The sequence below is a fragment of the Lagopus leucura genome, unplaced genomic scaffold, assembly GCF_019238085.1.
Source record: "Lagopus leucura isolate 7727_CA_CO unplaced genomic scaffold, USGS_WTPT01 Super-Scaffold_73, whole genome shotgun sequence".
NCBI classification, from domain to species: Eukaryota; Metazoa; Chordata; class Aves; order Galliformes; family Phasianidae; genus Lagopus; species Lagopus leucura.
Genome location: NW_024962252.1, coordinates 37,452,776 through 37,480,687, shown reverse-complemented (window position 1 = coordinate 37,480,687; position 27,912 = coordinate 37,452,776). Strand labels below are relative to the sequence as shown.

At 37.7% G+C, this 27,912-nt stretch overlaps 1 protein-coding gene across 1 annotated transcript in view; it reads right to left on the bottom strand.

Annotated features, from left to right (window-relative positions):
* CDC40 (cell division cycle 40) overlaps positions 1-27,912 on the bottom strand; it is a 35,526-nt gene that overhangs the window by 6,495 nt on the left and 1,119 nt on the right. The window contains exons 2-12 of the mRNA XM_042878980.1: positions 21,428-21,514; positions 19,713-19,842; positions 11,246-11,329; positions 9,589-9,728; positions 8,866-8,962; positions 7,292-7,431; positions 5,263-5,337; positions 4,521-4,566; positions 3,001-3,102; positions 1,627-1,742; positions 1,200-1,333 (exon numbers count right to left, since the gene is read on the bottom strand). Coding sequence (XP_042734914.1) covers positions 1,200-1,333; positions 1,627-1,742; positions 3,001-3,102; positions 4,521-4,566; positions 5,263-5,337; positions 7,292-7,431; positions 8,866-8,962; positions 9,589-9,728; positions 11,246-11,329; positions 19,713-19,842; positions 21,428-21,514 — 1,151 coding nt within the window. The remainder of the gene's footprint in view (positions 1-1,199; positions 1,334-1,626; positions 1,743-3,000; positions 3,103-4,520; positions 4,567-5,262; positions 5,338-7,291; positions 7,432-8,865; positions 8,963-9,588; positions 9,729-11,245; positions 11,330-19,712; positions 19,843-21,427; positions 21,515-27,912) is intronic.

Here is a 27,912-nt window from a genome sequence, read left to right as displayed (position 1 = left end):
ATGACAAAATGAAATGGATACTTAAAATATGGAATTAATAATTTCAAAAAGATTCCTGAAGTCCTAGAGAAATCTTCAAGTCCTAAGCAGGAGGTCTCAAGACCTAGAATCTTGTGGGAAAGGTTTCAAAAACAGAAGATATTTGTTTTCTCCCCAGCTACGTTAAAAATTGGAAGGCACTGAAAATGTTTAGTGTGAGTTTTCTTGGACAGGCTTTCATTTTCTGTCAACTATTCTACTCATACTGTATCAGCAATGGCCCAAAAAGCAGACTACCAGAAAAGCAGAAACAAAGCTACAACAAGATTGTTATCTTGTATGTTGGTAGAATATTAAATAATATTGTACATACCAAAGCTCAAAGCATTCAAAAGCTACAAACACCAACACAATATAGCAACCTTTTTAAGAAGAGGCTTATTTATGGGCTCCTGTACCCTTGGGGAAAGGAGAGATAATAAAGAACTGCTAATAGAGCACAGCATGCTTCAGGCTGACAGGCTGTCTTGTGCTTTCTTTGGAGGAAGAGAAATCTATGAAGTGCCTCAAGAATGAAGCCACAACAGCTTGGTTAGTACTCAGCAGTGTGATAGGAAACAACCAGCTTTAAAGATTAGAATAATTTCTCTAGAGATTTGAGAAATATACAACATTAAAAAATATTATTAATCATTAATACTACTAATAAATACAGCCTGCTGCCCATATACGATTTTCATCAATAAAAGGAGGCTTTCCTAAATAGATATATTCACTTTGCTGACTTTCAAAATAGTTTTCAAATACCGCAGTGCTGTAGGTCAGTAACGCAGGGGAATAATTCACTGTCAGACACTAAGACTGATTTCCAAGACACTGGAAGTAGACTGTAGAATGGATGCCTCAGCTTACAGCAGAACAGTATTTAAAAACAAGGGCCCATACTAGACTGAGTGACTGTAGAGGATATGCCCAACTTCATCAGTTATCAGAAATTAGCAACAGGGGTATCTGAGATTGTTCTGGTTCTATGCTCTTGTGAAAGATTAGCTACTACATAATTACATACACACTTGCAGAAATTTGAATTCAGCTCTTCCTCAGCTAGCTATAAACTTGGTATGCTTCAGCATCCTATCTGCTACATACACTTTTAATACACTGCCTTCTCAGTTTGTTCATAACATACTCTAGGCTAAAGTTTAGTATTTTTAACTTACCATTCCCAGACTCTTAAACTTTTGTCATCGGATGTACTCACAAATCTTCTATTTTCATCCACAAACACAATGGTGTTGACAGCTCCCAAATGTCTATCATATTCCTGCACAATCTCACCACTCCGAATATCCCACTACAATTAAAGAAGTCCAAGTAAGATGCTGGATTTTACTAAATATATATATATATTTATATATTTTTTTTTATGATTTCAAGCTTTAAAATAATATCAGGCAAGAAAGCAAATCCTCTAGTAACAGTCTTTGAAGGTAGGAGGAAAAAGTAGGAGGGAAAAGAAACATGCTCAACTGGTTCAGAAATTCTAATTGAATAAGAAAATTCAAGTAAAACTAACAATCTTTTGAGCTGTAGGTGGAGTGTTTACAAAGAGAAACCAGGGGAAAATAAGACATAAAGTAGACATACTTGCACAATTTTCTTATCTGACATTCCTGCAACAAAGAGATTTTGTTTATCTTCATCAGGATTGAACTTGACACAATAAGGAACCTTCCTGTTTGTGAATCTTGAAATACACTGTCCTGAAACAGACAAAACCATTCATATTGGGTCAAGCCAGAAGTTGTAAGGGCTGATTAGTTCATTACATACATTGATAGAGACATTCATTTTACTTCTATCTCACTAACAGCAGAAAATACCCTTTTTAAGCCCCTGAGAGAATGAGAGCGTAGAATTGATCCTACATATTGGCACATTTGTAAGCATGTAGCTGTATGAAGACATACAAACACATTCATCCATACAATTACTACAGCTCTCCAAACAATGCAAGTCTGTAAGCTCTGTAGCTTACATATTATCAGAACGTAGTCAAGGACATCAGAACTAGTCAAGACGTGGCAAGCTGACCAGAGCCTTTGCAAAACATCACCTGATTAGGATCAGAATTCTTCCTGACAAGAGACTTGGAACTCAGGCAAGAATTTCCTATTCCTAACTGTAAAACAGGGTAACAGTAATCTAACCACCAAACAAGCCACTGATCTCCTCTCACGGTCTGAGCCACAAATGGGTTATCTGTAACTTCCAGGAGACTATTATATTTCAAGAGCTCAACAGTGTCCAAAAAACCTCAGTTCTGACTCAGGCCTGGACAATCTGACTTCTACTTTCTGACTGACACCTGAATGAGACTACTGCTACTGCTAATCAAGCAAGCTAATTATGGAAACCTCTTTGTGACACCCTTGGTTTCAAAGAATACCTACAAATTTTACCCTGTATCTTTTTAACTAAAGAAACCACTTGGAGCAGAATGTTATTGAACTTTCCCAGCCAGTTCCATGAAAGTGTCAGACCTGTCCTCCACTTCCTATGGAAGCAGCAGCTCCATTTCCATCATCTTTTCCTACTCAGAATGCTTTTCAAGATGAGAGCATTCTCATCAGCATTCAGCAAGCTGAAAGATCAAGTGAAATAATTCTTCCAGATTAAATTTTGGTCTAAAGTGTGATTTCATTGCTTTTTTTTTTTTTTTTAATGTCTCTAGATGTAAACATACAGTTAAGTGATTTGTTAATTTTTAAAACTAAAAATTGTACTGTCATGACTGACACTTAAAGGACTTCTCAAATAAATAAGCACATTAAAAGTATTCTCAATTGCATTATTATAGGTAACAGAACATTTAGAATAAAAAGACCATTTGTCCTGTTAATAAAAGCCTGAACACTGAACTATGAAAAGATGTTAAGGACAATTAGAAACAATCTGACTGATGATATGCTTTGTTATCTACTCATAGCTAACCACAGTGTGCACAGCTACAGGCCCAACCTGTTTCAGTGTCCCACAGTTTAATGTAGCGGTCGTATGCAGCGCTAAGAAATCGAGTGCCAGCGTTGTTAAAACAGATGTCTCGAACGGCTTTCCCATGTCCTACAACACAGAAAAGATGCAAGAAACCTGTAATTTGTGCTTAGAATTACGGGCGTTTTTGGAGAATGTTTTTCCACTTAGCCGCTATAATCTTCGGTAAGGCAAAGAGAACAAGGAAATTGCTTACTGAAATCCTTCCTGAGTACCACTAAACCTGATTTCAGCACAGTGGTTCCAATGACAAAGAACTCCTGATTCAAGTACCTCGTAAAGACTGATGAGAATTATAACAAACAAACAAAAACAAACCACAAACACAGAAGCTCTGGAGAGAGAGAAACAACAGCATTGCACAGAAACAATGTGCAAATCAATGCTGACATTGAAGGGAAAAAACAGGAGAGACAAACAACTACTACCTGGGATGCATTTGAAGGAGAAACATTTAAAAGGAAAACCAAAATAATTAAAAATCATTGCAAGTATGAGGTCTTCTGATGTTTATCATGCTATCCTTCACCCCAATACATTCAGCTGATCATTGTAGCTCTCTTCAGTTAAAACACCGGCACAGAAACTATATACAAAAACATATGTAAAATATATATAAAACATATGCATAAGTAATAAGTAAATATGTATACACATATTGTATATTACATAAATATGTATATATTTATAAAAATGCAAGAAGCTTCTGATACATATATAGAAGTAGCAAGTAAACCTGGTTAATGTCAAGGATCTTCTGAGAAGAATGGTCAAACTTTGGATTGAGCAGACCATTTAGAGAACCTTTCCTGAGCATTTCTTTGCTACCCAGCTGTCATCAGAAATATCAGATAAAAAGACTTCTTTGTTGTTGTTACTTAACATATATTCACTCAATGTGCGTTCTACAAATGCTCCCATCTCAAAAGAAGAATCAGCTACTTTTGTTCTGCATTAAAGACTGCTGTGAAGTTCTTATATTTCTCTCTCAATCATCTGCTTTAAAAAAACAAACCTGTTACATAAACAAAACTGCACCAGAACCTAACAAAATAAGAAAAAATTCCCATGTTTGCACTTGAAACTCAGCACACAGAAGACCACCTGGCTAAAGAGGGATTAACAGACCACGAGATGCCCTCTCTACAGAGGGCTGCTGCTCTCAATATGAAGCAATTCAGTTTCACAATTTTGCCTTTGGAATGAAGTTTTGCATGAAGTATTGATGAGTACAGTACACTAATGTCTTGTTTTAAAGGGTTTAAAGAGTTATATGTTGACATTATATTTCCTGGAATAAAGCCAAAGGTTCACTAAAAAGTTGCACCTTTTTCAATTCTCATTGCCAACATTATACTGAATGCCATTTGGCTATTTACAAATCCTCTTCAAGATAAAGCAATAAGCTAACCTAAAACATGTCCTTTCACACAGCTGTTTTATGTGTATATTAAGAGCTAAGTTAAAAAAAAGAAAAGTACGATTACCAATAAACGTCCGTAGACATCTTCTATCACCATATACTTCCCAAAGCTTGGAAGAAAAAAAAAAACAAAAAGGATGAGGGAAGAAAATATGTCAACAGTTAAAAATACCTGATGCTGAAATTCAGTGCAAATATTATGACGCCAGCTTTTAAGAAATTAATTACAAATTTAAGATATCAACTGATTAATCCCATGTATCTATCCAGTCATTTATACGAATGCCATCTTTTTAGCAAAAAAACCCCAACCAGACTGTTGAATAATAAAAAAACCCCACAGTACAATAAAAGAAGAAGATCTAATGTAAGTTTTTAAATGTCTACAGTTTTGCTATTAAAAAAAAAATATTAATCAATTAAGTAGTTTTCTGATATGACATTGATAGACTAAAATGGGATTAATTCAAAGCCACAAATACTTCCAGTAAAGCACTTGATGAAAAGCCTACTGCTAGCTGCAAAACTAAGCTTCATAGAAAATTCTGACAATAGCAAAGACAGTAACCTGAGCAACTCAAGCCCTTCTAAATTCTATTACTAAATGATTAACACTGTTCTAACACCCACACCATCTTGTGTATTATTCTATCTTTGTTCCCAAGAACTTGTAATTTAAAACTCAAGTGAGAAAATAAAAGTAACAGTGACTTGGTAGAATTACCAAGCATTTACATAATCTGAATGCAGGGTCTGTGTTCAATGCTGGAATAAAATACATAAATGGAAGTAGAAAGATAACTCACCTTAATTTTGCAATCCATAGAGCAAGACAGCAGCATATGCCCAGACAGAGGAAACAACCTAACTGCACTGACTCCCTGTAAATAAGGACAATTAAACAGTAAGTGGAGCATCTATGCACTCTCAGTTCACCAGCCCTCTTTCTATAAGCAAAAAGCTATACTGCAACTTCATAAAATATACAGATACTGTATATCTAAAAGAAATATCCTACCATTCCAGTTTAAAAACAGAGGCATTTTTAACAAGTGTTACTGGCAACAAATTGATTCACTTCAATATCTGTATATACATACGCCCTAGAGCTTCTCCACAGTCCCTTTTCAACACCCACACCATTACTGTGGTAATCACATCAAATAAATTGTGGGTTAAGGTGACTGCTTTAAACAGACACTGCTCTAATAGAATCCTTTCCTGCTCTCTTTGCCATATACTGTTTTCTGAACAAGTCCTGTTTTGTTTGTTTTAAATACAACATGGCAGCAGTTCCATCATGGCAGCAGTGCCACTGGTGTATTAAAGTAGTCCCTGAAGCCACTTCCAACCCAGGCATCCCCAGAAGCATTCACAGGTTCTGAAGCTGCAAATGCTGTCGTGTCTCTGTATCTCTACTCAGATGGCCTGCAGTATTCCCACAAGAAGTATGAGTGCTACTTCTCTGGTAAAACAATACAAAAAAATACCAGCCAACCTGCTCTGCCTGGGCTGGCTAGTACATGCGCTTTAAGTTGACAGGAGGCCTATGCAGGTTGAAAGCCCTGTTTTTCTGGTGTTCCTGTTTCACTTTTCCAACTAGCAAACAGCCTTTTCAGGTGGGACATGCAGAAGTATTGCACCATAAAAATTTCTAGCCAGCTCCACTTATTACATATATTGGCTTGTAGCCACTGAGCACCAGATTCCCTGGGCACAGTGTCCCCCCATCTGTCTGTATTTCAGGTCATCTTTACAAAAGACATCTAGAGAACTGCCAGGTACTCATAGTTTTACATCTTTCTATAATATGTCAATTTCTCTGTTCTTATTCCACCTAGTTCCTCCCACTCTGGTTGGAGTTGCAGTCTATATCCCTCCTTATCACTGTTTTCTTATATTCCCCAGTTCTTCTATCTTTCTCAGTCCTCCTTCCTTTTGCTTCTCTCATCCATTCTGTAATTTGTCTTGGTTGTTTGAAGGAAAAAAGCACAAAGCCTTTTTTATGCATCAGTCTGTTCTGATAGGATAATAGGCAAAGAAGTGACTTAGAGCTTTGGGAAGGAGATGTTATTCTGGAAAACACCAACACTTGTAACTGCAACTTCTTTGATGCAGCAGTTACTAAAGAAAAATACAGAGCTGGGACTCAACAAAACAAGGCAAAAGCCTTGTCTCCTTTCTTCCATCTTTTGGGTATCATTAAGCTGCTACCCACTGCAGCACAGTGACATAATACTGAAAATCAGAGATGGAAGAAGCAGCAAATTGAATATAAGCTTTATGAATCTGATCAGTGAAACAAGTTTTAATGTTAAAAATGCATGTTTAGTTACACTGTCTGACACAAGAAGAAACTATGAAGTAACATAAGGGAAAACTGAAAGCAAGTTAATAACTGTATTTGGGAATCCTGTAATGCTTATGTATTGTAATCACAAAACCTATTCAACTTTTCATAGGTTTGATGTGAAACAGCATTTCAGTACTTTTAGTGCAGAAATGCATTTTCAGTTATCTCTAGAATTAGTCTTGCTCTTATTCACATGGCAATTTAGTAAATAACTCAAAATCCCACACAGGTGAGTGAAGAATATTTGTCCCATCAAAAGATGTTGGGAAGTCACTATGTTAATGAAAAAATTTATACAGATATCATGAACAATCATATCTGACCATGTGAACACCTCGTGTGGGTGTACAATGCTGCCAACTGTGTGCACAATGTCATAAATGAGAAAAAGCATTCATTTCTTACATTGATGCTTCAGTTTTATAGAATTTCAGATACAAAACAAAGTGCATTTTTATGAGGTACGCTCTGAAACTTCCTACCTTTGTATGTCCAGACCATACATGGATTTGTTTCTTTGGAAGATAGCATTTCTCAGGTGGCATTGTAGAACGGAGATTAACACCAACATCTTGAGGAACATGAAGGTAAGATCTCCCCTGATAGTCATACATTTCCTTAACTAAAAAGGGAAGTGGAGAATACTGAGAATCTGAGAGATTGTATTTTAAGAGGAAGATTCAACTGGCACACATTTAAGGTTTTTCCTCGACACAGCAGTCTTGCCCTGAAGCAGGGTGGGAAGAGGGATGAGAAGAAAACAAATCCACTTCATAGGTTATGGATTCTTACTTGACATCAGTTGTGCTGAAATTAAACCATTTCAGCAAATCTGCTTGGAATCTGATAATTTCAATGAACAAAATGATCTCCCCCTTACCCACCTTACCTCAAGGTTCGTGAGGACAAGAGTTTGCTCATACTAACTGTACACAGATTATAACCTGCTCTCAAACTCTGGCATTTACTTGCAATTTACATTCCACCCAGCTCCGTTCTTCAACAGTCATTTCAAGAATTGCAAACCAGAGGAAAGAAGATCCATCCCCAATGTCAACCAACTGAGCAACCGATGGCAGTCAGCAGCTAACAGCTGCTCTTTAACCACATTTCACAGAAGTGGCTGGACGCTCACACATGCAGGGTGCATTGTCCTATAAATTGATATTCCAAAATAGACTTCTCTGCTGAGTAGCGATGACATTAAGCTGTGCACTGATGTAATTAATTTCTGTTTCTTGGATATTGATATGACAGTTTTGCTTGTACAGATGACCTTCTGCTCAGCATTAATGGTGAGCAGAAGGCTTACCAGAATAAAGGTGTCTACAAAACAGTGCTTTTTTCTGGAAGGCTTCAGTTTGAGAAGATTAAAATTTATCTTGCAAGGACTCTGATTGTGAAACTTTAGGAAATGGTATACAAAGACAGGTGCTAACTACCTGTCCCTGTCACACAGGGCTGTTTTGCACAAAGAAACATGAAACAACAGTTCCCAAAAATCACCTGATCTTACTTACTTACCATTTTCTTACAATTTTCATTGAAGGTATGCTATAGGCCTTAACAGGGTAATCATTTGATAAATAATTATTCATAGCAAGAATGTTCACATTAAGAACTGAGGAAGTCCAGGGTCCAAGTGATTTTCTAAATTGTATGTTTGTAATTCAAAGCACTATTTGCTGATTAAAGTACCAAAACTGTAGTCATTCTGAAGCTCAGACTAAACCTACCACACAATCTCATGGTTGCTTTTTTTTTTGCTCTGTAAATGAGGAAGATATGCATACCTAGTAACATTAAAAATAAATAAATAAAACCTGAAAGATGACATTTCCACACTGCTCTTCACAGTACACTGTGGAATTGGTCCAAGCTTATCTCTTTCCCTGCCCTTTATGCTTATGCCTGTGAATGCTATTATCTCCAAAACAGAAACATCAAGGTGCCTCAGCAGTTTTGCTGAGGCTGTCTGCCATCCTTACTAATTAACACAGCAGGCAAGAAAACACAGTGAGCAGGAAAATAAGAACTGGCAGGAAGATGCCATTACCATGTAATATAGTCTTCTCCTCTCCAGGTTTATCATCTTCTAGTTTTCCTCTCTTCTGCCTCTTAGCTGTTATTTCATCCAACTCCTTCTGTTCTTCCTGGAAAAATAAAACATGATCTTGACTTTTAAAAAAGTAAATGTTCAGAATGAGATAACAAAATCCAAAATTGCATCACTGTTTATTTGGTTTTATGAATACAATTAATTGTTAAGTGAGATCAGAAATATTTCTGAGCATCAACAGAATACCTTTATCAAAAACAGATTAGCTTGAAAAGCTAAGTACAACTGAAAATAATTAAATATAATCTTTTTATTTATAGACTATGGCTAAGCATCACTGACTCAGTGTGAAGGACATACATTGGTTGGGTTGTTGCTTTTAAAACAAAAAACAAAAAAAACACCCTTCCCTTTTTCTTAAAATAAACAAGTACAAATTTACGTTCAGTCCTTTCCAAGATGCTCCTGTTTATAAGGATCTTTTGCCAGACTCTACATGTGACACATAGATACAATTCATTTTATTTCCAGTCTTTCAAGTAATTGAATGCACAATATTCAGAACACCCTATTCAAACTCAGAACCAGAAATGTTTCTATCACCCTAAAGCACACCTTCTGGTTGAGGCACACTGGATCTCTGTTAAAACCACCACATAATATACTATTGCACCACAATGCATTAGCAGTTTGTGTTTACAGTGTTAAAGTAGTACTTACTTCTGAAGGCTTGGCTACTTCTTTTTCATCAACATACTTTGCCCACGGTCCCAGGAAACCATCAATGTTAGATGCATCATTCTCCTTGAATTTCTTCCTTTTTTCAATTTTCTTTTGTCCTGTTTCAAACACTGTTAGACCTACAGAAAGAAACAATACACTGCTTAGCTGCTCACATAGATAACACACCTCAAAATCACAGGTCTCATCACATCAATCTAAAACAAATAATAACAAAAGAAATCCAACAACACCATCACCATCACTCCATCCAACACATACACAGGAAAATGGAGAACACGCTTAGGGGCCAAGCACTGCTGACTTATTAGATTATGAACACTGCTAGCCATGTACAGTAACAGAAGAGCCACTTAAACTAGTATTTAATCAAACATGTGCCCATGCATTTGTAGCACTAAGTCTGCAAACTGCATGAATGTATTGATTTTCATATTTTAAACAGTGTAGACTTTGAAAAATTAGAGCCTGAACAACTGGCTTCTGACTCCCTCCACCTCTCTCAGTTTCAAACAAAATCCATAAGGACACGAATAAAAAAACAAACAAACAAACACAAAGATCTCCCTAAATCCCAAATACAACTGTGCATTTTAATTCAGTTAAAATTCAGTTATCTATTTCTGAACACTATCCTATTCTTTCATATAAATATTAGCTTATCACAAATTCTCTCAGAACTTCATCCATCAAAACCAGTGCGCAGTTTTCATATAATGCTTTCCTACAGCATCAGTAATACTCCTTTAGGGCAAGGGAGACAAAAAAGATTTTTTATAAACAAAGGAAAATAGGCAACATAGAAGTTAAAGACAATGGTCATATGAGAGACTGTTATATTGCAGTCAGGAATTTTCTTAAAATAAATGACAAAAACTGCAGTATCAGAAGAATATATTTTCCTTTAAGTGATTTAGCCTTAGCCATTTCTATCTAATATAATTGCTGGATCAAAATAAGTCTATTTTCGATTGCTTGGGAGGAATGAGTGAGGCAACCTTCTACATATTCCATGGACTAGAACAGAGAAATAAAGAATCTTTATATAGGCATGCAAATAAAAAGTTAAAAAAAAATTAATCATGAAGTCACTTTTATTGTTAAATGTCTTGCATCAATGTATTAATTACAAGCACCATGCCTCTGGTAGTCAGTTCTCTCAGTGGAATGCTACGCCTTTACCACTTGGCAACTTTCCAGTGGTTTCTCTTTTCCAAACAGTTTAACTCCTCTTAGCAGAGATAACTTGCAATCCCCAACAGAAGTGCTAAAGGTGGCTCACAGAACCCTCAGTTTGCTACCGAGTAGCATAATTTAAGTGGTTAGTTAGCATACCATACCAACATCCTAATGCAGACACCACAACCTGGGTCAAGGCAGAATTGAAGAGGACCAAAAAGCTCTGTTCCATATATACAGATCAATCCCATTCGTTCAAAGACACCTGAGAGATTCTAAAGATAGCCTGATAAATTTGCTACTTCAGGAAAACAAATTCCCCCTGTACCTCTGATGTGCAACACATCATCATTGGTAAGTCTTTCATAATTCCCTCCTCTGCCAATACCTACTCCATTTCTTAGTAAAGAAATGATGGAAATAGCCATCAATTTATATAAGATTCTGAAATACTTACCTTGATTTTTTTCAGCTTCTTCTACAGAGCCAATATACTTGGTAGCAACTTCAGGGTTGTCTATAGAGGGGTCTAATGCATAACCTGGAATAAGATAACAAAATAAATGTTATTTTGGACCTTTGACTTTCGCACAACTTTTGTACGCCTTCCTACTAAGTCCATAAAATTATTTCCAGCTGGCACTGAGGGAGCTCAGAATGAAGAAGGATAAATATCTTAAAATTTCATTCACTATTCACTTGACCTCAGTACTGTAGTTAGTACAATATATTACCACAGACTGGCTTGTGCTGGAAGGGACCTTTAAAGATTATCCAGTCTAAATCCCTTGCCATGAGGACTCTGTGCATGCATTGCAACCAGAATGCTTAATTCTGCACAACAGAGAATACATGCAATAAGCAAACAGTCCACATCAAAAGAGTGAGGCCTCAGAATCTTTCTGGCCTCCCAAGAGGCCTCTAGCCCAGCACCCCACTCCAAGCAAGGTCAACACTGAACTCAGATCAGTCTACTACAATACAAAACATTACTTTCTTGTCACAGCAGCCCACTTTTGTTTTCTGGTGTAAAGGAAAGACTTAACTCTAAATTTACTGTCAGCAATACATGATTTTAATTGGGTGCTGCTTTAGTTCAGGGCAAAAGCAGTAAGTTGCACTGAAATCAGCCAAAAGGAAGAGGTCAGGGATACAAAAGAAGAATGGAAGCAAGTGAAGTTTTCTAGGGCTTGATGCATATTCTGTGTGCCTCCTCACAGAAGGGATTTCATCCTCATATCAAGGCTGGAAAAACTTGTTCCTTCCACATGAAAGCAGTTGCTTTAACTAACATGGAACGTACCAGAAGCAGCAGCAATAGCCTTTAATTGTTAAAAGAATTAAGTATTCACATCATCATTTCCTGATTACTGCTATTGAGTCGTGTTAAAAAGCAAAAAAAAAAAACAAACAAACAAACAAACCACAACCTGCTGCATTTACTCTTATAAATAATTTATAAAATGTATTAGCATTTTTGTAGATATTCAGGATAATTCACATTTTTTCATTCTGAGATTCTCATTTTAATATGCATCTCTTACACTTTCTCTCCATTTCTCCTGAAGCAGATAGGCATGAGCTTCTGTGAAATACAAATAACCTCATGTGGTTTCCAAGGTAGAGGGGTACTGAAGGTTTACTGACCACTGTGGCTTTTTTTTCTTTTTTTCTTTTGTTTAAGACTGCACCCTGGTGGACACAGCACCATTTTTTATTAAACATTACTCAAATGACAAACTGCCTCTTGAGAGCCCAAAGAGAATTCCACCGTCTCGGAAAGAAAAAAATTAAATAAAAAGGAAAGAGAAGCAATGAAAGAGAAGTAAATTTTACCACTGGTAGAAGTAACCACACACAAATCCACAGAAATCTTATGGCATACAAATTAATTCTTACATTTCTGTCGATTCATAGAAACAATTATGAAAATCATAAGCAGTGGAAGATTAACCTTTGACTCCCAAAGACCAATAGCTTATAAAAGCACTTGAATGCAAACATATTGAGAACCTATCAACACCAGCCTAATAGCCAAAGGAGACCATCCCCAGCCACTTCTCAGACACATTGCTGTCCTAGAAGATTTTTACTTACTTGGATAACCAAACTGAGCAGACACTGTAATCAGACTAATTTAACTACCTGCTTTTATTAAGGCAGTATATCAGTGAGCTCTCTTCCTAGCTTATAGCTTGGTTTCTATTAACAGCAGAGAGATATTACTTTGGATTTATGTCAAAATCAATACAGTGGTTTTCTTGTCCTCCAACTGTATTGACAGACTCTGGGACTCTATTTGCTCAGTACTTGTAAAAGAGGGACAGTATTCTAATGAATAAGGGACCCTGGGCCAAGCACAGCTTCCCGTGGAAGCGGAGACTTCTTATAGCTGGATTGAATTTGGTCCAGCATCACTGTCATAGAAAAGCTCTGAACAATTTCTACTTTCTAGTGGGTTATGTGAAAGAGAATCTTTTCTTTCTGGCTGAGACTCCTAAACACAGCTGCAAAAGACAGCTTGCTTTTATCCTACTCAGCTGGTATACATAACGTGCCTTCACTCCTACATCTCCTCTAGTTTCATTTAGAAGGGAGATATTTCATGCTACACTTTAGCACAGAAAGGTACAATTCCACCTACATCCATTACTTCAATGCATCTGAAAATGGTTGGTTAAATAAGCAGGCTTCAATGTGCATTCCATAATGACAGTAAATTCAAGTAAGTTTACGTTGTATTGTGCCGTGCAGGACAGAGGAAGTCGAGGTAGCTCACATAATGTGTGAAACAACAGAGCTGGTCTGAATCTGACTGAACCGGCCTGAGAATAAAGCAACCTGGGAATAAAATGTCAACAATTGTAAAAGCTAACAGTGACTGCAGGCACTGCATGTGAGCATACAAAAAACAACCACAAGTGTAATTTTCAAGTCATTTTAAGCTTCACAGTATCAATCTCACTGATACACTAATCCCTTTTAACAGTTACAGAATACTCATAAAGAGCTTTGAAACTCACGGACAGAAGACTGCTTATTATTTAATAAGACATTAATATCTTGTGAAAGAGAGGCTTTAGAATACTAAATGCTGCATGAATGAAGTAGTTCAGTTCCAGCGTAACTACAGGGGGCTGAAGAATAGAACTTAGAATATATACAGAATAGAATATAGAATAACTATAGAGGCTGAAATAGGTATGAAATTATTATTTTTAACCATATTAAGAACAGAATTGTTCAGTTCAAACTGATCTACAAAGATCATTGAGTACAACTGCCTGACCACTTCAGGACAAATCAAAACCTGCAGCATGTTACTGAGGGCATTGTCCTAAAGTCTCTTGAGCACTGACGGGCATTGGGGCATCACCTATCAGGGCAGCCTGTTCCAATGTTTGATCATCCTCCTGGCAAAGAAATGTATCCCAATGCCCATCTGACCCTCCCCTGCTGCAGCTTTGTGCCATTCCCATCCCGCCACTGGTACCAGGGAGCAGAGCCAGATACCTCTCTCTGTTTCCCCTCCTCAGTGAGCGGGAGGGAGCAGTGAGGTTCCCTCTCAGCCTCCTTTCCTCCTGGCTGGATACCACAACGTACACAGTCCCTTCTCACAAGGTATGCCCATCAGGCATGTTCACACTAATGAACAGTTTGTGTGCCACAGGTAAAAAAAATTTGTAACAACTTTTACACTGAAAGCACACGTATAAACTGCAACATGAATGAGAATGGGCCTGGAGGAAAGCCTAGCAGAGATTGGCAAAATGTGCTTGTGATCTAAAAAGGGATGAAGAGAGGAAAACAGAATGGATGAACACAGAGGTAGTTTCGATATGTGAAACATTAGAAGTAACAACCACCCATGGCTTGACAGAACTACTGATAGAAACGGAAGATGGAGTTAAAGTGTGCAGCACAGAAGGCTCAAGGTGGTATCAGTAAAACCTCTACTGTTATACTCATGAAAAAAACCCTGCAAATTTGTAGATTTTAAAAACATGGGAAAAAAAAAAGTGCGGAAATATGGCAGACAAGTGCATCATGAAAGATCTCAAAGCAATTTTGACTCAGATCAAAAGATCTGACTAGATCTCTGGTTTCAAGGTGTTTTCTGTAGATACCTGACCTGCACATCCCCTGACAACTTTCAGGGAGTCTGAAAGATAGGAGAAGCAAGCTTGCATTACAAATAACCTCCTCAGTTCAGGGGTAAAATGACAGCTTGCAGATCCATTGTGAAGAAAAAATAGAGAACCAAACCAAGTCTAAGACTTGACGTTTGCTATGGCATGTTATATGGCTGAACTACAGCATTCTGTCTTAAAAAGACAGGCATCTGACTGCTAAATGCTGGTACCATAGAGACATTCTTGATAAAGAAGCTGAAGTCAGCTTGATCTGTCAGAGATCTGAGAAGTGCATTCAGTATGCTCTCCTGTTTTCCATGGGCTGCAGAGCAGTGACTTGATTATGGTTATAGAATTTTTGAATTTGTATCAAACACGTGAAGGAAAGGCAGATAATTCCCAACAGGTTGCTCACTGCAAACAGAAACTGCAATCTTTAAACCCAATCTGGAAAATATTTCCAGTGCTTGTGCCAATTATACATTCCCAAGTTTCTGGAATGAAGTGAACCTTAGTAAGATGAGTAGGTTTTATCTATTTTAAGCAGGTTACTGGCACTGTCACAGAATCACAGAATGGTGAGGGTTGGAAGGGACCTCAAGGCTCATGAATCTCTAACGCCCCTGCCACATGCAGAGCCACCAAACTCCCCATTTAATACTAGACCAGGCTGCCCAGGGCCCCATCCTATCTGCCCTTCAACACCTCCAGGGACGGGGCATTCTGTGAAGAATCAAAGAGCACTTTGTGATTAAATAGTTGGGGAAAAGCAACAATTAAAGAAACATAAGCAATCTGGAATAAGACAAAAACTTAAATTTAAGATACATCCTCAAGCAAAAGGTATAGCACAGAAATTTGAAAACTCAGATAAGAGGGACAGCAATAAGCACAGGATCCTACTTAAACTGGGCCCAGAGAATAAGATCTGAGCATGCACAGAAAATAGCAGAAGCTAAAACATAACATAATAAACAATGAAATCTGAACATCTTGCTCTAAATTCAGAATTTAGAATTCACAATTGGTAGAACAATATTGCCTAATAATTGCACAGAATGCACTCTCAAGCATGTAAAAATAAGACTGTCTCAACAGCAGGGAAAAAACACGCCGCATGTTGAAGAGCGGTTAAACCAATTCAGATTAACAATTTAATAGCGCTAACAAGCATTAGAGAATCCTTTGGATTGAAATCCCAGGCTTAGGTAGTGGCAAGTAAAATTGCCAGGATATTGTCACTGACTGCTCAGCCAGAAAAGACAGTAATCATGAGATGGTAACAAAGGTGCTAGGCAAAGAACCACAACATTCTTACACAACATACCTGCCCTGTGAAGCAGTCGTTTTAGAGATTCACAAGAAAATAAGTCAACGGAGCAGTGTGAGAAGATTGATTTTAGGGCATTTTTACTAAGGATGCATGTTTTAAAAGTGACTACAATGCAGAATAAATAAATAAATAAATCAACATTTTTGAAGAAGCAAAGAAAGCCATGAAAACATTTACTACAATGATCTTAAACTCAAACCAGGAGAGCTATACAAAACAGAGAAGATTTTAAAAAGGAACAGAAAGTAAGCCCCAAAGGATAGAGCCTGTTCTAAATGCAGGGACATTTCAAAGACAGTGTGTTGGAGAAAAAGAACCACTGCCTGCCAGCTATTAAAAGACTTAAAAGAGATGAGAGGGAAGTGAGCACAACTGAACAGCACAGTACGTAAAAAGAAACTATTAGAAAGTGCTTTTCAATGAGCTGAAGTTGCATTCAAATACGTGAGAAACCAAGAACCAAAGTAGCTTTATATGGAGGAGTCTGGGAAGGCTCTTGTTCTAGAACCCTTCTTTACAGGTAACATGACAAAGTATTACCTCAGAGTGAAATGTCAGGAGACTAAAGAGTCAGATGAGTGGTAAGACCCAGGACCAGATGGTGTTCACCCAAGAGATCTAAAGCTAAATCCCAGCATAAAAACTCTCACTTAAAACTGACTTAATACACCTTCCTCTACACCAGGTTGCTCACAGCCCCATCCAGCCTGGCCTGGAATGCTTCCAGGGAGGGGACATCCACAACATCACTGGGCAACCTTTCCAGTGTCTCACCACCCTCACAGTAAATGATTGATATCTTTATGAAACTGAGTTAAACTGATCACAGGGTACCTCAAAGACACTTTGAAAACACCCCATATCTTTACATGGTCAACTGATCAACAAAAAAAACCACAGATATACTACTACTTGTTTGCCTCTTTCTCTCATTCCTCTTTAGGTATCCACTGCTGCCTTCTTGTCTAAGAGGATCTTGACTGAGATTGATTCTGGCCTTTCTTCAGCTACAGCATGGACATTCTGACCTATGCAAGCGTGAAACAGATAAAGCACTTACAACTGGAAATATTTACTGCAGAAGTACATGGGAAAGACTGCCAAAACATACCTGGGCTTTTGTCTGTGACTAATATAGAGGTTTCCCACCTAAGACACATTACCTTTCAAGATGATATGTAAAACTACCTTAAAAAAAAAAAAACAAACAACAAACAAGACCCCTTCCTTAAAATAGTAAGAAAGGACAACAACAAATCCCCATATAAAGGTGTAGACACTGCAGCATTGAGCTGTTTTGGATACATGATCTCATTTATCAGCTTCTCTGTCATGTACCACAGTTGTCCTTCATTTACGGGTGTTGATAACTTACATGCTAGCCATTGCAGATATAAGGCCTCCTGTCTTAGCACAATGCCATCAAGCAGCCTAATAGGGTCCAGGGCTCTCCAGATCTTCAGTTTTCAATTGAGAAATTTACTTTCTGTTCTAACGATATGCTAAGATTTAGTCATTACAAATACAAATGAATTAGATTTATGCCCAGCAACTATACTTGTGTTTCTGTACTTGTCTTTAGCAAGAAGATATTTATGACCTCCTTTTGAAATGGAAAAGAGAATGTCAATGTTTTTAAAAGACAACTTTTTGACAACTTAAACAAATACTATTTTTAAATAGCTCACAAAAAACCTTCTAGTGACTCAAGAAAACACGATCATTTGCTGCACATTCTAGTTTGAACTTTAGCTTCTCAAGGCTAGTTCTTGCAATTTAAACTATCTCAGCCTTTTCAGAGCTCTATTTTCACTGCAGTGAGATCATTATCTGCTGAACATTTCTAGAAAGCTAATATGATAGTTGCACACTTGCCAGTGTTATCAGTCTTAAAAATATTTTTATACTCATGTAACAAAGCCTCTAAAGCAGTTGCTGTGCACTATATAAATATAAATCAACAGCAAGAGCTTTGGGCAGTTTTATTAGTTTTACTCTCCCCCAAACTAAACTTCGCAATGCTTGCCCCCCCCAAAAAAACAACCAACAGCATATCCAACAGACCATTTTTCCAATACGCATTTAAAGCACACTCAAAATGCACAACCCACACAATGCAATGTTTAATTTCAGTGACCAAAAACCAACCTGCTCAGACCCTGAGTAAGCTCCTACCTGCACCGCCTGCCAACTTCTAACATCAAAATTGCAGTAAAGTAACTTAAATTTATGCTACAGAAGGAGACATCCATTTCTTAATATCTTCAGTTTGCTTACATTCTACATCCTAACAACTGAGAAGTACTTATTAGCTAAAATTGTGTAAATATATAAATGTAAAATGAAATAAAAATATTTTATATTTAGCATTTACAGGATTATCTCTAATAAAATTCAAATACAAAGAGAAACTGAGTATGTTATAGTCTCTGACTTTAGGTAATTTTTTTCTTCCAAGTTTAGGCATAGTACATGGCTCCCACTGACGCTAGCAATAAAGGAAGGAGTTTTTCAGACGTGAGTCTGCAGGGAATACTCTTCAGAGTACAAATACAAATAAAAAAGGAAACCACAAGGTTTTTCGTGCCCCCAAGTTGACTTTTGTGACACTATAATCTACACAGCAAGTATCAGAACTTGCTTAGTAGACTGAATTTGAAGAATACAAAGTCAGACTTCACCTGAAAACAAACATTTATGTTGCAAGACAAGCATTTGCAGTCAAGTTTAAAGAAAAACAGAAATAAAAGCTTATAATGTAACAAAGAAGAAAATTAATCGCAGTTATATGTCAATACATGGTGGTTTCATTCCTTCAAACGTGACCAAAAGAATGCTTACAATACATACTTTTCAGTACTTTCCTCATAAGAAAACACATTTTTCATACAATCCATAAAAAGCTTATTCATTTGATACTCAAACTCCTCCAATACTCAATCTTTCATTTTTCAAATGCAACAGATTACAGGTGAAAAGATTCTTCAAGATGAGAAAGAAGCAACTGTGACCATCCACACGACGACACATCATTGGTCACGTCTGTGCTAGAAACACTCCAGCAAATGCACTCTCGCCTAGTCCAATTCCCATTCATCCTACTCGCATCTACAACAAGCAACCACTGAAGAACTATACACCTTAATATGGCTTTCTTTTTGCTTTGTGAGAAACTACCTTTAGTTAGAATCACATGAAGAAATCTATTTGCATAAAAGATCTTCAATTATTTCTCACATTGAAAACATGGAATTTTGATTTGTTTTCTCCACATAGATTCAGCTAACAAAGGGATTCATTAAGAGCATTTCTGTAGAAGATTGTGTACTTGATTACAGTTTCAAAAGGAATTACAAAATGAGATCACCCAAGTAAATACTATGATCTACAGCATAGACTTTTGACATAGACTCATGCAAAGACTTTTCCCCACACGGACTCCACTGTTAAGGACTTACCATAGGTGACAAATGTCCTTCGTTGTTGCTCAAACATGAAATCATTGATGTGAGCTGGCTCTGCATATCCAGAGAGCATATTTCTAGGTGCAGCCATTTGCTGAGTCCGAAATGGGTTTTCTGGTCCAAACTACACCAATAACATTAAAAGAAATAAATCAGAGTTACTAATTTGTTATTTTTATGCATGAAAGAAAAGCAAACAAAAACAACAACAAAACAGAAACACAAAAAACACGGAGAATAGTTATGTCTTTCAAAAAAGGTAATGATAAGCCACTCCAGCTTTCTGTTTCTATTCCTTTAAGTCCACCGAATCAGTCTTAGATCACTATCACAGCCTGAACAGCCTATTTTATGATTGAACTTTCTAGCCTATATTACCACTACAGAAGACAAATCAGTATCAGCTACTTGACACAAAAGATTTCTATTCATTATGTGGTCAGTTCAAGCACATTCAGAACACAAAACTACAGTGTACTGTTCCTTATAAGGAACAAGTCCTATAAAACTCTTGTAGCTCATACAGAAATTGCACTTCACATTTTCATGCATGTAAAAAGCAGCTAGGGACTTGTTGTATTACTCTAGAATAAACACTTATGAAACTCTGCCTTGCTTTTTTCTTGCAAGATGACAAATGCCAAAGGCTTCCTAAACATACCATGGATGAGCAAAAGTATTGAAACCATGAATGCAAACACACACAATACACAGATTAACATCAAACTACATTTATATGTAAGCACTGTGCTTGTCAATCACGTTCACAGCCACCTGAGACTGTTCCACATTAGGCTTCTCTAACACTTACACAAGATAAGACTGTAGTAATTTTAAATCAGTGTTTTTTCCTCACATTCCTTATGGATTTGAAATGACCTGCTGGAAGTTGCAAAATGCTACCTTGCTAGGAAAAGATCAGTTTATATGGTTCCACAAAATGTTTTCTAAACGTGAAGTACAAACGATGCAGAAATTTTAGATTGAAGCAGGGTCATCTTAGCATGAATAATTCAAGGAACAGACAGGCTTTTATCTACCTGGAATGCTAGCCTCTGATCTCACAACAGGCAAACTGTACAAAGAAGTTAAATACTGCAAAAAAGTTAAATGCTTGAACAGCTGTTTTCATCCTTTGGATAGCTGTCAGTTATAAAATCCTGTCAGTTACAAAATAGAAAGTGGTTCACATAGCACTAGGCTATCCAACTTCAGCCTAAAGTGGCTTCCCACCCTACACATTAGAAAATCTTAACTTACTGAAACAACACTGGATGCGAATAGTTGTACTGGAAGTAACTAAGAGTTTGATTTCAAACCTTATAAACAATCTATCTGCTAGATTTACAACAATTTATTTTGCAAAGTGACGTGATGAGTAAATAGGAAAAATGTGAAAACAGTAAGAGACTACTTCAGTGCTGTTTGTTTTACTCAATATTTTTTATGTTTTCCAAGCCTTAACTTTAAAGTTCTCATCCTGACAATCACTATTTCTTAGAACAGTTTTCCGCAGAATATTAAAATTCAAAATTAAAATTAGCACCTATGTACCTATCTATGGATAATCTTTTTACAGTTTGCACAAACTAGATTCCTAACTAGAGCAGGCATTCAAAGAAAATATGTCTTATTTGATTTCCGCATGAGAATTACAGAGCCTCTAAGTGAAATAAATTTCTGCTGTAAATACCAGCATTGTTTCTTACCTCAGGTGCAAACATGGTCTCATAAGTAGGATTGTACTGAACTTCCTTAATAGCAGGATCAAGATGGACTCCTGTTTCCACATCTTCCTGAAATAAAACAGACATACAAGAACATCATTTTGCATATTCAGATTTTAAAATGTGTATTACTCCATTTCAGACCAAATTAATGCTGGGTTTCAGGTGGATGCTTTTAGTGCTATAGAAGGAGAAACACTGTTTGGCCACAGTCACTATTTAAAAAAAGGAAAAGAAAAATTGCAAAAGAAACACTTACATAAATCTTACATGGCTACTACTATATTATTTCCTTAAAAAAAAAAAAAAAAAAAAAAAAAAAAAGACTTATTGCATACACTTTAAAGATAGTAGCAAGATTAGAAGTAAGCTTTCTTTTACCCAGGATGTTTGAAAGCCATACCTTCTAAAGAAGGGTCAGGTTAAATGGTCACCAATTTGATATCAAAGTGTGAAAGATAGATTTTTACAAAAGGAAAATGGCAGAAGTCACAAGTAACTGCTTTGAGAAATAGCCCCCCAAAAAAGAATCAGACATCAGAGCAGACACATATAACAGCAAGTTTTAGATAATCCAACGACCTCTCATCCCCACATTTTTACCAAAAGGTATAAATGTATAAACGTAACCCAGTTTCAGTTTTAAAACATGTCTCCAAGTCTGCTGAGACAACAATTTAACTTGACAGATGAAGAAAGAGGGGCTAACCAGAAGCATAACTTCTCTAACAACTCAAAGGGAAAAACTCAGAAGTGCACACACAGCTGAAGTAGAAGAGAAGAGATAAAATGGGAAAGCAAAGTCTGATTAGGTGGCAGCGCTCAAAAAGATTTGGCTTCAAAGAGTTCTACAAAGGCTCATTTACTTTGAGCCTAAATTGATGCTGTTTTCCCTCATCCCCCAATTAAGGGCTAAATTTCACACAGGAGAATGTTATTTTGTGGCATTGCTACAAGCATTGCTTCCTGCATCTTCATTCCAGAATAAAGGTATTTATAATGTGCTTGTATATTCATAATATTCCTAACAATTATCCTGAAGGTTGCACAGCATCAGTATTTCATCAGTGCTTAGCTACAGCAGGATCCAAACGTATCTGCACGTCACAGCTTCACCCTTACCACACACCAATTATTTTTACAGGTAGGTCCAGCCATTGTGCTGCTCCCACTGGAGCCATAGCACTGCCCGCTCTTTGCCTGACCTCATTTCTGTTGTCCCCCAAACTTCCTGAGTTACTGGGTCTATATAAAACAGCTCCTGCCACATTCACAGCCCTGACGTTCAAATGTGGTGAACTTACCCAGAAACAGCACAGCAGGCCTAATCCAGTCATTCAGCAACATGACAGACAACACCTCCGCACTCAGCTGGAATAGGAGCACTTCAAAACCATTTCCCAACCTACAATACCTACACACTCTTATTTCCTTGCACAGTTCTACAGCCCGAGGAGGTTTTGCTCTGCCAGGTAGACTTCAGATCTTATCCACCAGTCTTATCTGAAGAAATGAATAATGTTGATAATATGGCAAAATGTATCTGGCCAACTATCAGTGACATTTAAACAGTTACTAGGGTTCCAGAAATTCAGGCATAGGGTTTTTTTTCCCTGTTCTTTCAGAAGTCAAAGAAATCCAGTTTTGCAATAATGCCAAGAATTGTTCCATTCTGCTATTTTTCCTCCTCCCTTCTCTATGTTCAGTCCTATTACATGCCGTTTGGTAAATGAGAAAAGAAACAGATTGTGTCTTGAAAGCTGATCCTCTGCTGGATGATTATAGCAATTCTGGTTCTCCCTCACTGCTGGTGGAACAGCGCTGAGTCATTTGGAAGCTGCACAATATGTTCGCGTCGAGACCACCACAGGCATATCCCTTCTGCCTGAAAACCACTGAGCCTTGAAAGCAAAGCATGTGTCGAAGTTTTCAGAGCCATGCTCACCAGTTTCTGTACTTTTGAGCACCAGATGATGATTTGCAACTGTGCTGCTGCCGGAGGAAATCAGTTGTCTTTTTTGTGATGCCGTCTCCCTTTAAGTTATATGACAATTTGAACACATCCCAAGCTCCCAGCTTCACCTGCTCAGTATTTTAAGCACTGGATACCCACAGAGTAATACACAACGTATTCTGAAATGTTAGCCTAACTGAGGCGAATCATTCGTTCTTCGGTCAAGGTCTGATAAATGTCAGTCTGAACAGCACTGTGGAACAGTCAGGTAACAAGCACTGAACATGTGCAGTGTCAAGACCCACCATCATTCACTTAGATCACCAATCATTTGACAAAGTGGCAAGCAATCTGCACTGGGGGTGTTCTTTCTATGGAAGCAAAGAATGCAACAGAAACAAGAAGCCCCATCCTCTGCAGATGGCAAACATCACAAGGCACACCGGTATACCTTATTTTAGCTGAACTTGCCCTTCTGATATTGAGGAAGTGGGAAGTTTTAGGAGTTATATTTTATTTAATATGAGTTTTTGAAAGACATAACCCAATGGTGCTGCAAACTCCAGGTCCCCACGTTCTCTCTGCCTACCTTAATGCAGGGAACAAAAGCTCAGCTGTGTGCAGTGGCAATGTTGGGCACTACATACCATGTAAGCCACACATGCTACTGGAAAGGGTCCAAAACATAATATCAAGAACAATCAAAGGCATAAGAAAATATGATGTGAAGAAAAAATTGACCAACATGATTTGGCCCAAAAAAAAAAAAAAATTCAGATTATAGAACTTAACAGAAGCCAAGTACAGCAAAACAGTGAAATTGCAGCTTGTTAATCTACTGAAGTTTGGTAAATACAACTTAAATGAGTGTGTGTCCAGATGACAGAGGTATCACCCTTGATACAAGGCAAAAATGGAACAGATGACATCAGTGAAGCACTTAGGGCATTCTCTCTCTCCTCATCTCTTATAACACGACTGCTACTTCTGCCACATCAGGTTGATTTATAGTTCAGATGTTATTTGGTTAGGTATATAAAAATGCTTTGATTCTTAAATGCTTTCCCCTTTTACCTGTTTGCTGTTGTGTTTCATCCCACAACACTACATCACACGCTGTCAGAGGAAGGGCACTTAGGGCTGAACTCTGGAGCATCAGCGTTTCCTAAGGAATCTACCTGGAGGCATACAGAAGCTAAGCAGAGACAAGCAAGCGCTTCATTCCAGCTCCTCAGAGATCACAGACTGTCTAGCTGCTGCCAAGGTGCCCTCTCTAAATCCTACCATAAAGATCCTGTGGCCACTTTAAAGTTAGCAGAGATAAGAGCATGGGAAATACAAGGGATTTTAAAGCATAAGTACAGTAAACCAGATTAGATTTCCTTTATATGGGCTCCTTGCACATGCCAGTCCTTCTTCAGGAAAAATATACCTGAGTACCATTAAAAAAAACCATTACAATCCATGAAAGACACTTGATTTGTAAAATGCAAGATAGTTCAATAATAATAATAACAACAACAAAAAAATCTGGAAAATGCATGTTAAAAGTTTCTTTTATAGGCTTGCAAGACAAAAATATCCTTGATTTAAATGCAGATCAAATTCCTGAAGAACAATCCCAAATAAAAGCAACAAACTACAGTATGGATGCAGCTCATTTTGTTCCTTTGTAATAAGATAATGTTGCTTAGTGCAACTCACAATTCCTTTAATCCACAATGTTTTTAAGTTTCAGCCAAATGTTATAATCCTCATTGTGCTAGCATGTGGCTGCCTTCAAGTTTAATGAGAGCTGTCAATGTACTTAAGAAGCAGAATTTGACAAATTTCAACCATGTGTCTAAACTTGATGTTTAATAGAAGCAAAAGTCATAGCTTTTTGGTTTCATATCTTCCAAGCAAGAAGTTGTGATATATAAGTGGGTTGTCTTTTCTGTTGGACATTTTAGACAACAAACCTCACATTTCCTTCTCTCCAACTAAATTCACTGTTAATTATCCAATAGCTAAAATGTACAGTCCACACTGCACAGAATTTAATTAGCTTACTTACTTTTTAGAATTAAAATGCACTAAATTAAGGCCCCATACCATAAGTTGCACAGGCTGAAGCAGTTTGTTACTTACCCATTCTTACATAAATCTCTTGGCCTGTCAGGTAAACAGCATGCTCTCCTCCCATACATTTTTAGATTTATTACCAAGAGATGAATTACATTTATAGTAAGGCACCAACATAAAGATTTGGTTCTTACCACCTCTTAGTGCGTGTGAATGAGTAAAATGACTAACAGTACATGTTCATCCCAATGACTTGGAAATAATAAAATTAGACTGGCAAGAAAAGCAGATGTCAAATAGTTTTGCTAAGCTATGCTAGATATCCTGCATCTTGCATTCTGTACAACATATTTTGTGACAACAAATAGAAAAGAAAACAATAAAAACACGTTAAAAGAAGTCAGTGTCCCTAACAGACCACCCCACAAGTCATTAAACTTCATTATTGCTATCCCATGGTTACACAGTGACTGTGAGCCTTTCCTCTCCACAACTGGGCAAGAAACAGATTTTAAAGAACATTAAGAAACGTGAATGAAGTCTACTTTTTTCCCCTTGAAGTTATATTTTTCTGGACACCTACATACTGGTACCAGTTCCAACAGATAAAAAAAAAAAAATAGACTTAAGACTCCTAGCCCCTTCTTACATTAAATAGAGAACTTCCAGTTTCTGCAGTGGCTCAGCCCAGTTGATTTCAACTTGCTGAGCATCCTTCTCCTAAAAACAGGGAATGAGACACTGTAGGCAAATAAGGAACAGTTCCCATCCAAGTCTCACCCTGAGCTGACGCAGATCGGACAAAGAATAAATATTATCTCCCAAAGCAATAATTGTAACTGCAACACTTCATGTAAAACTGATTTCTTCACAGGATGTGTAATTTCCTACATTTCCTTCAGCATTTTTAATTCCCTAATTCACAAGTTTGCAAGCAACCACAAGATGAATTTTTTTTTGTATCAACAGAAGCTGATGTTAAAGACCAAGTAACTGAGTCTCTGTGTTCGAGTGCTTCACACAACATTCTTAATTTACCCCCCCCAAAAAAGGCCAACACATAGACACCATACTTAGCCAGCCTCTGGATATCTAACAGCAGGTGGGCTCCAGATCATCAGACTTTCACTAGGCAAACATATTCTGTGCTTCTCCTCAGTCTGTTAGTTGTAACAGCGTCAGAAGTCCTGTACACAGAACTGGTTGCTTTAAGAACCTTGCTTGTCATACCAAGAGGGTGGTTCACAAGAGATACTGCATAAAGGTGGTACCTGCTTCTCATCGTAACTGCACCGAATCTCACCCCAAAACTGGTTAAAGAAAAAACACCCATAAAAATCCCTCAAGCTACACAACAGGATGGTGTCTGCTCAGCCAGTGCAGTCACTGTGGAGTCACTTTGCGCAGCTCTGCTCCCACCACAAGTGCAGGGACCTGCCATATCTCACACACAGAGTGAGAAACGGACCTTCTCCTTTGCAGGAAATGCCACTGCCAGCAAGGAGTTGACAAGAGTAGCACATATGTCAACAATCTAACAAACTGACACAAACTGGGATTCACAGGACCCACTTATTTATCACAGGGTTTCTACCTGAAAGAAACACCATTCTTTTGACAGAATGGAGAAGTGGTGAATCTCCACTCGCTTGCTGCAGGAGCTGAGGGTACCACATTACATATGTCCAGTTACCATGTGCTGTACCTTGGGGTGACTGCAGCTGCAGAGAAGGTAGCTCCCAGCCCCTGCTAATAGCAGCTGTGCTCCTCTTCCTTCATAAAACAGCTTTTGTCAACAACACTGTCATGCTTACTCAAAAAACACCAATAGAGATCAGACAGAAAAATATCTTGACTTATTTATCCATGTTCTCCACAAAAGAAAGCAGCAGCCCTACAGTAACTGCACCTCCAGGAAAGCAAGAACAGGGCAGGTATAGAGGATACTTTTTCTGCACCCTCCCAGTCTCCAACTATTTGCAGTGCAGAAGACTCAGTGAGCTCGACGCAATCTGTGTATCTGCTAACACCTCTTCCTTCATCAAATCTCCTCCAAGCACTTGTCCAGACTCTACTTGTGATAACATAAACTTCTAGCACAGGCAATATGCCTTGGCACTGGATTAGCCCTACTACATGCCACTTGAAGAGCTGCACCTATTTGTTTTAAAACTGGCTCCTACCAGTTAGCTTAAAGCTCCTATACTGGAAGAGGCAATAAATATTCAATCCCCTCTGCCATCAAAGATTTCATAGGTCTGAGTCACACTTTTCACCTCAGTCATCTCCCTCCCAGTTTTGGCCTGTTCCCTAACCCCTCACAAAGCAGCACTAACTTCACTCAACCATGCTGTTCTTCTATAGTGCCATTTTTCAGACAAGTTCCCACTGAGGAGCTTCAGGCCACAGTGAGGCTTCCTTTTAGCCTTCGCTGCTCTGGGCCAAACAA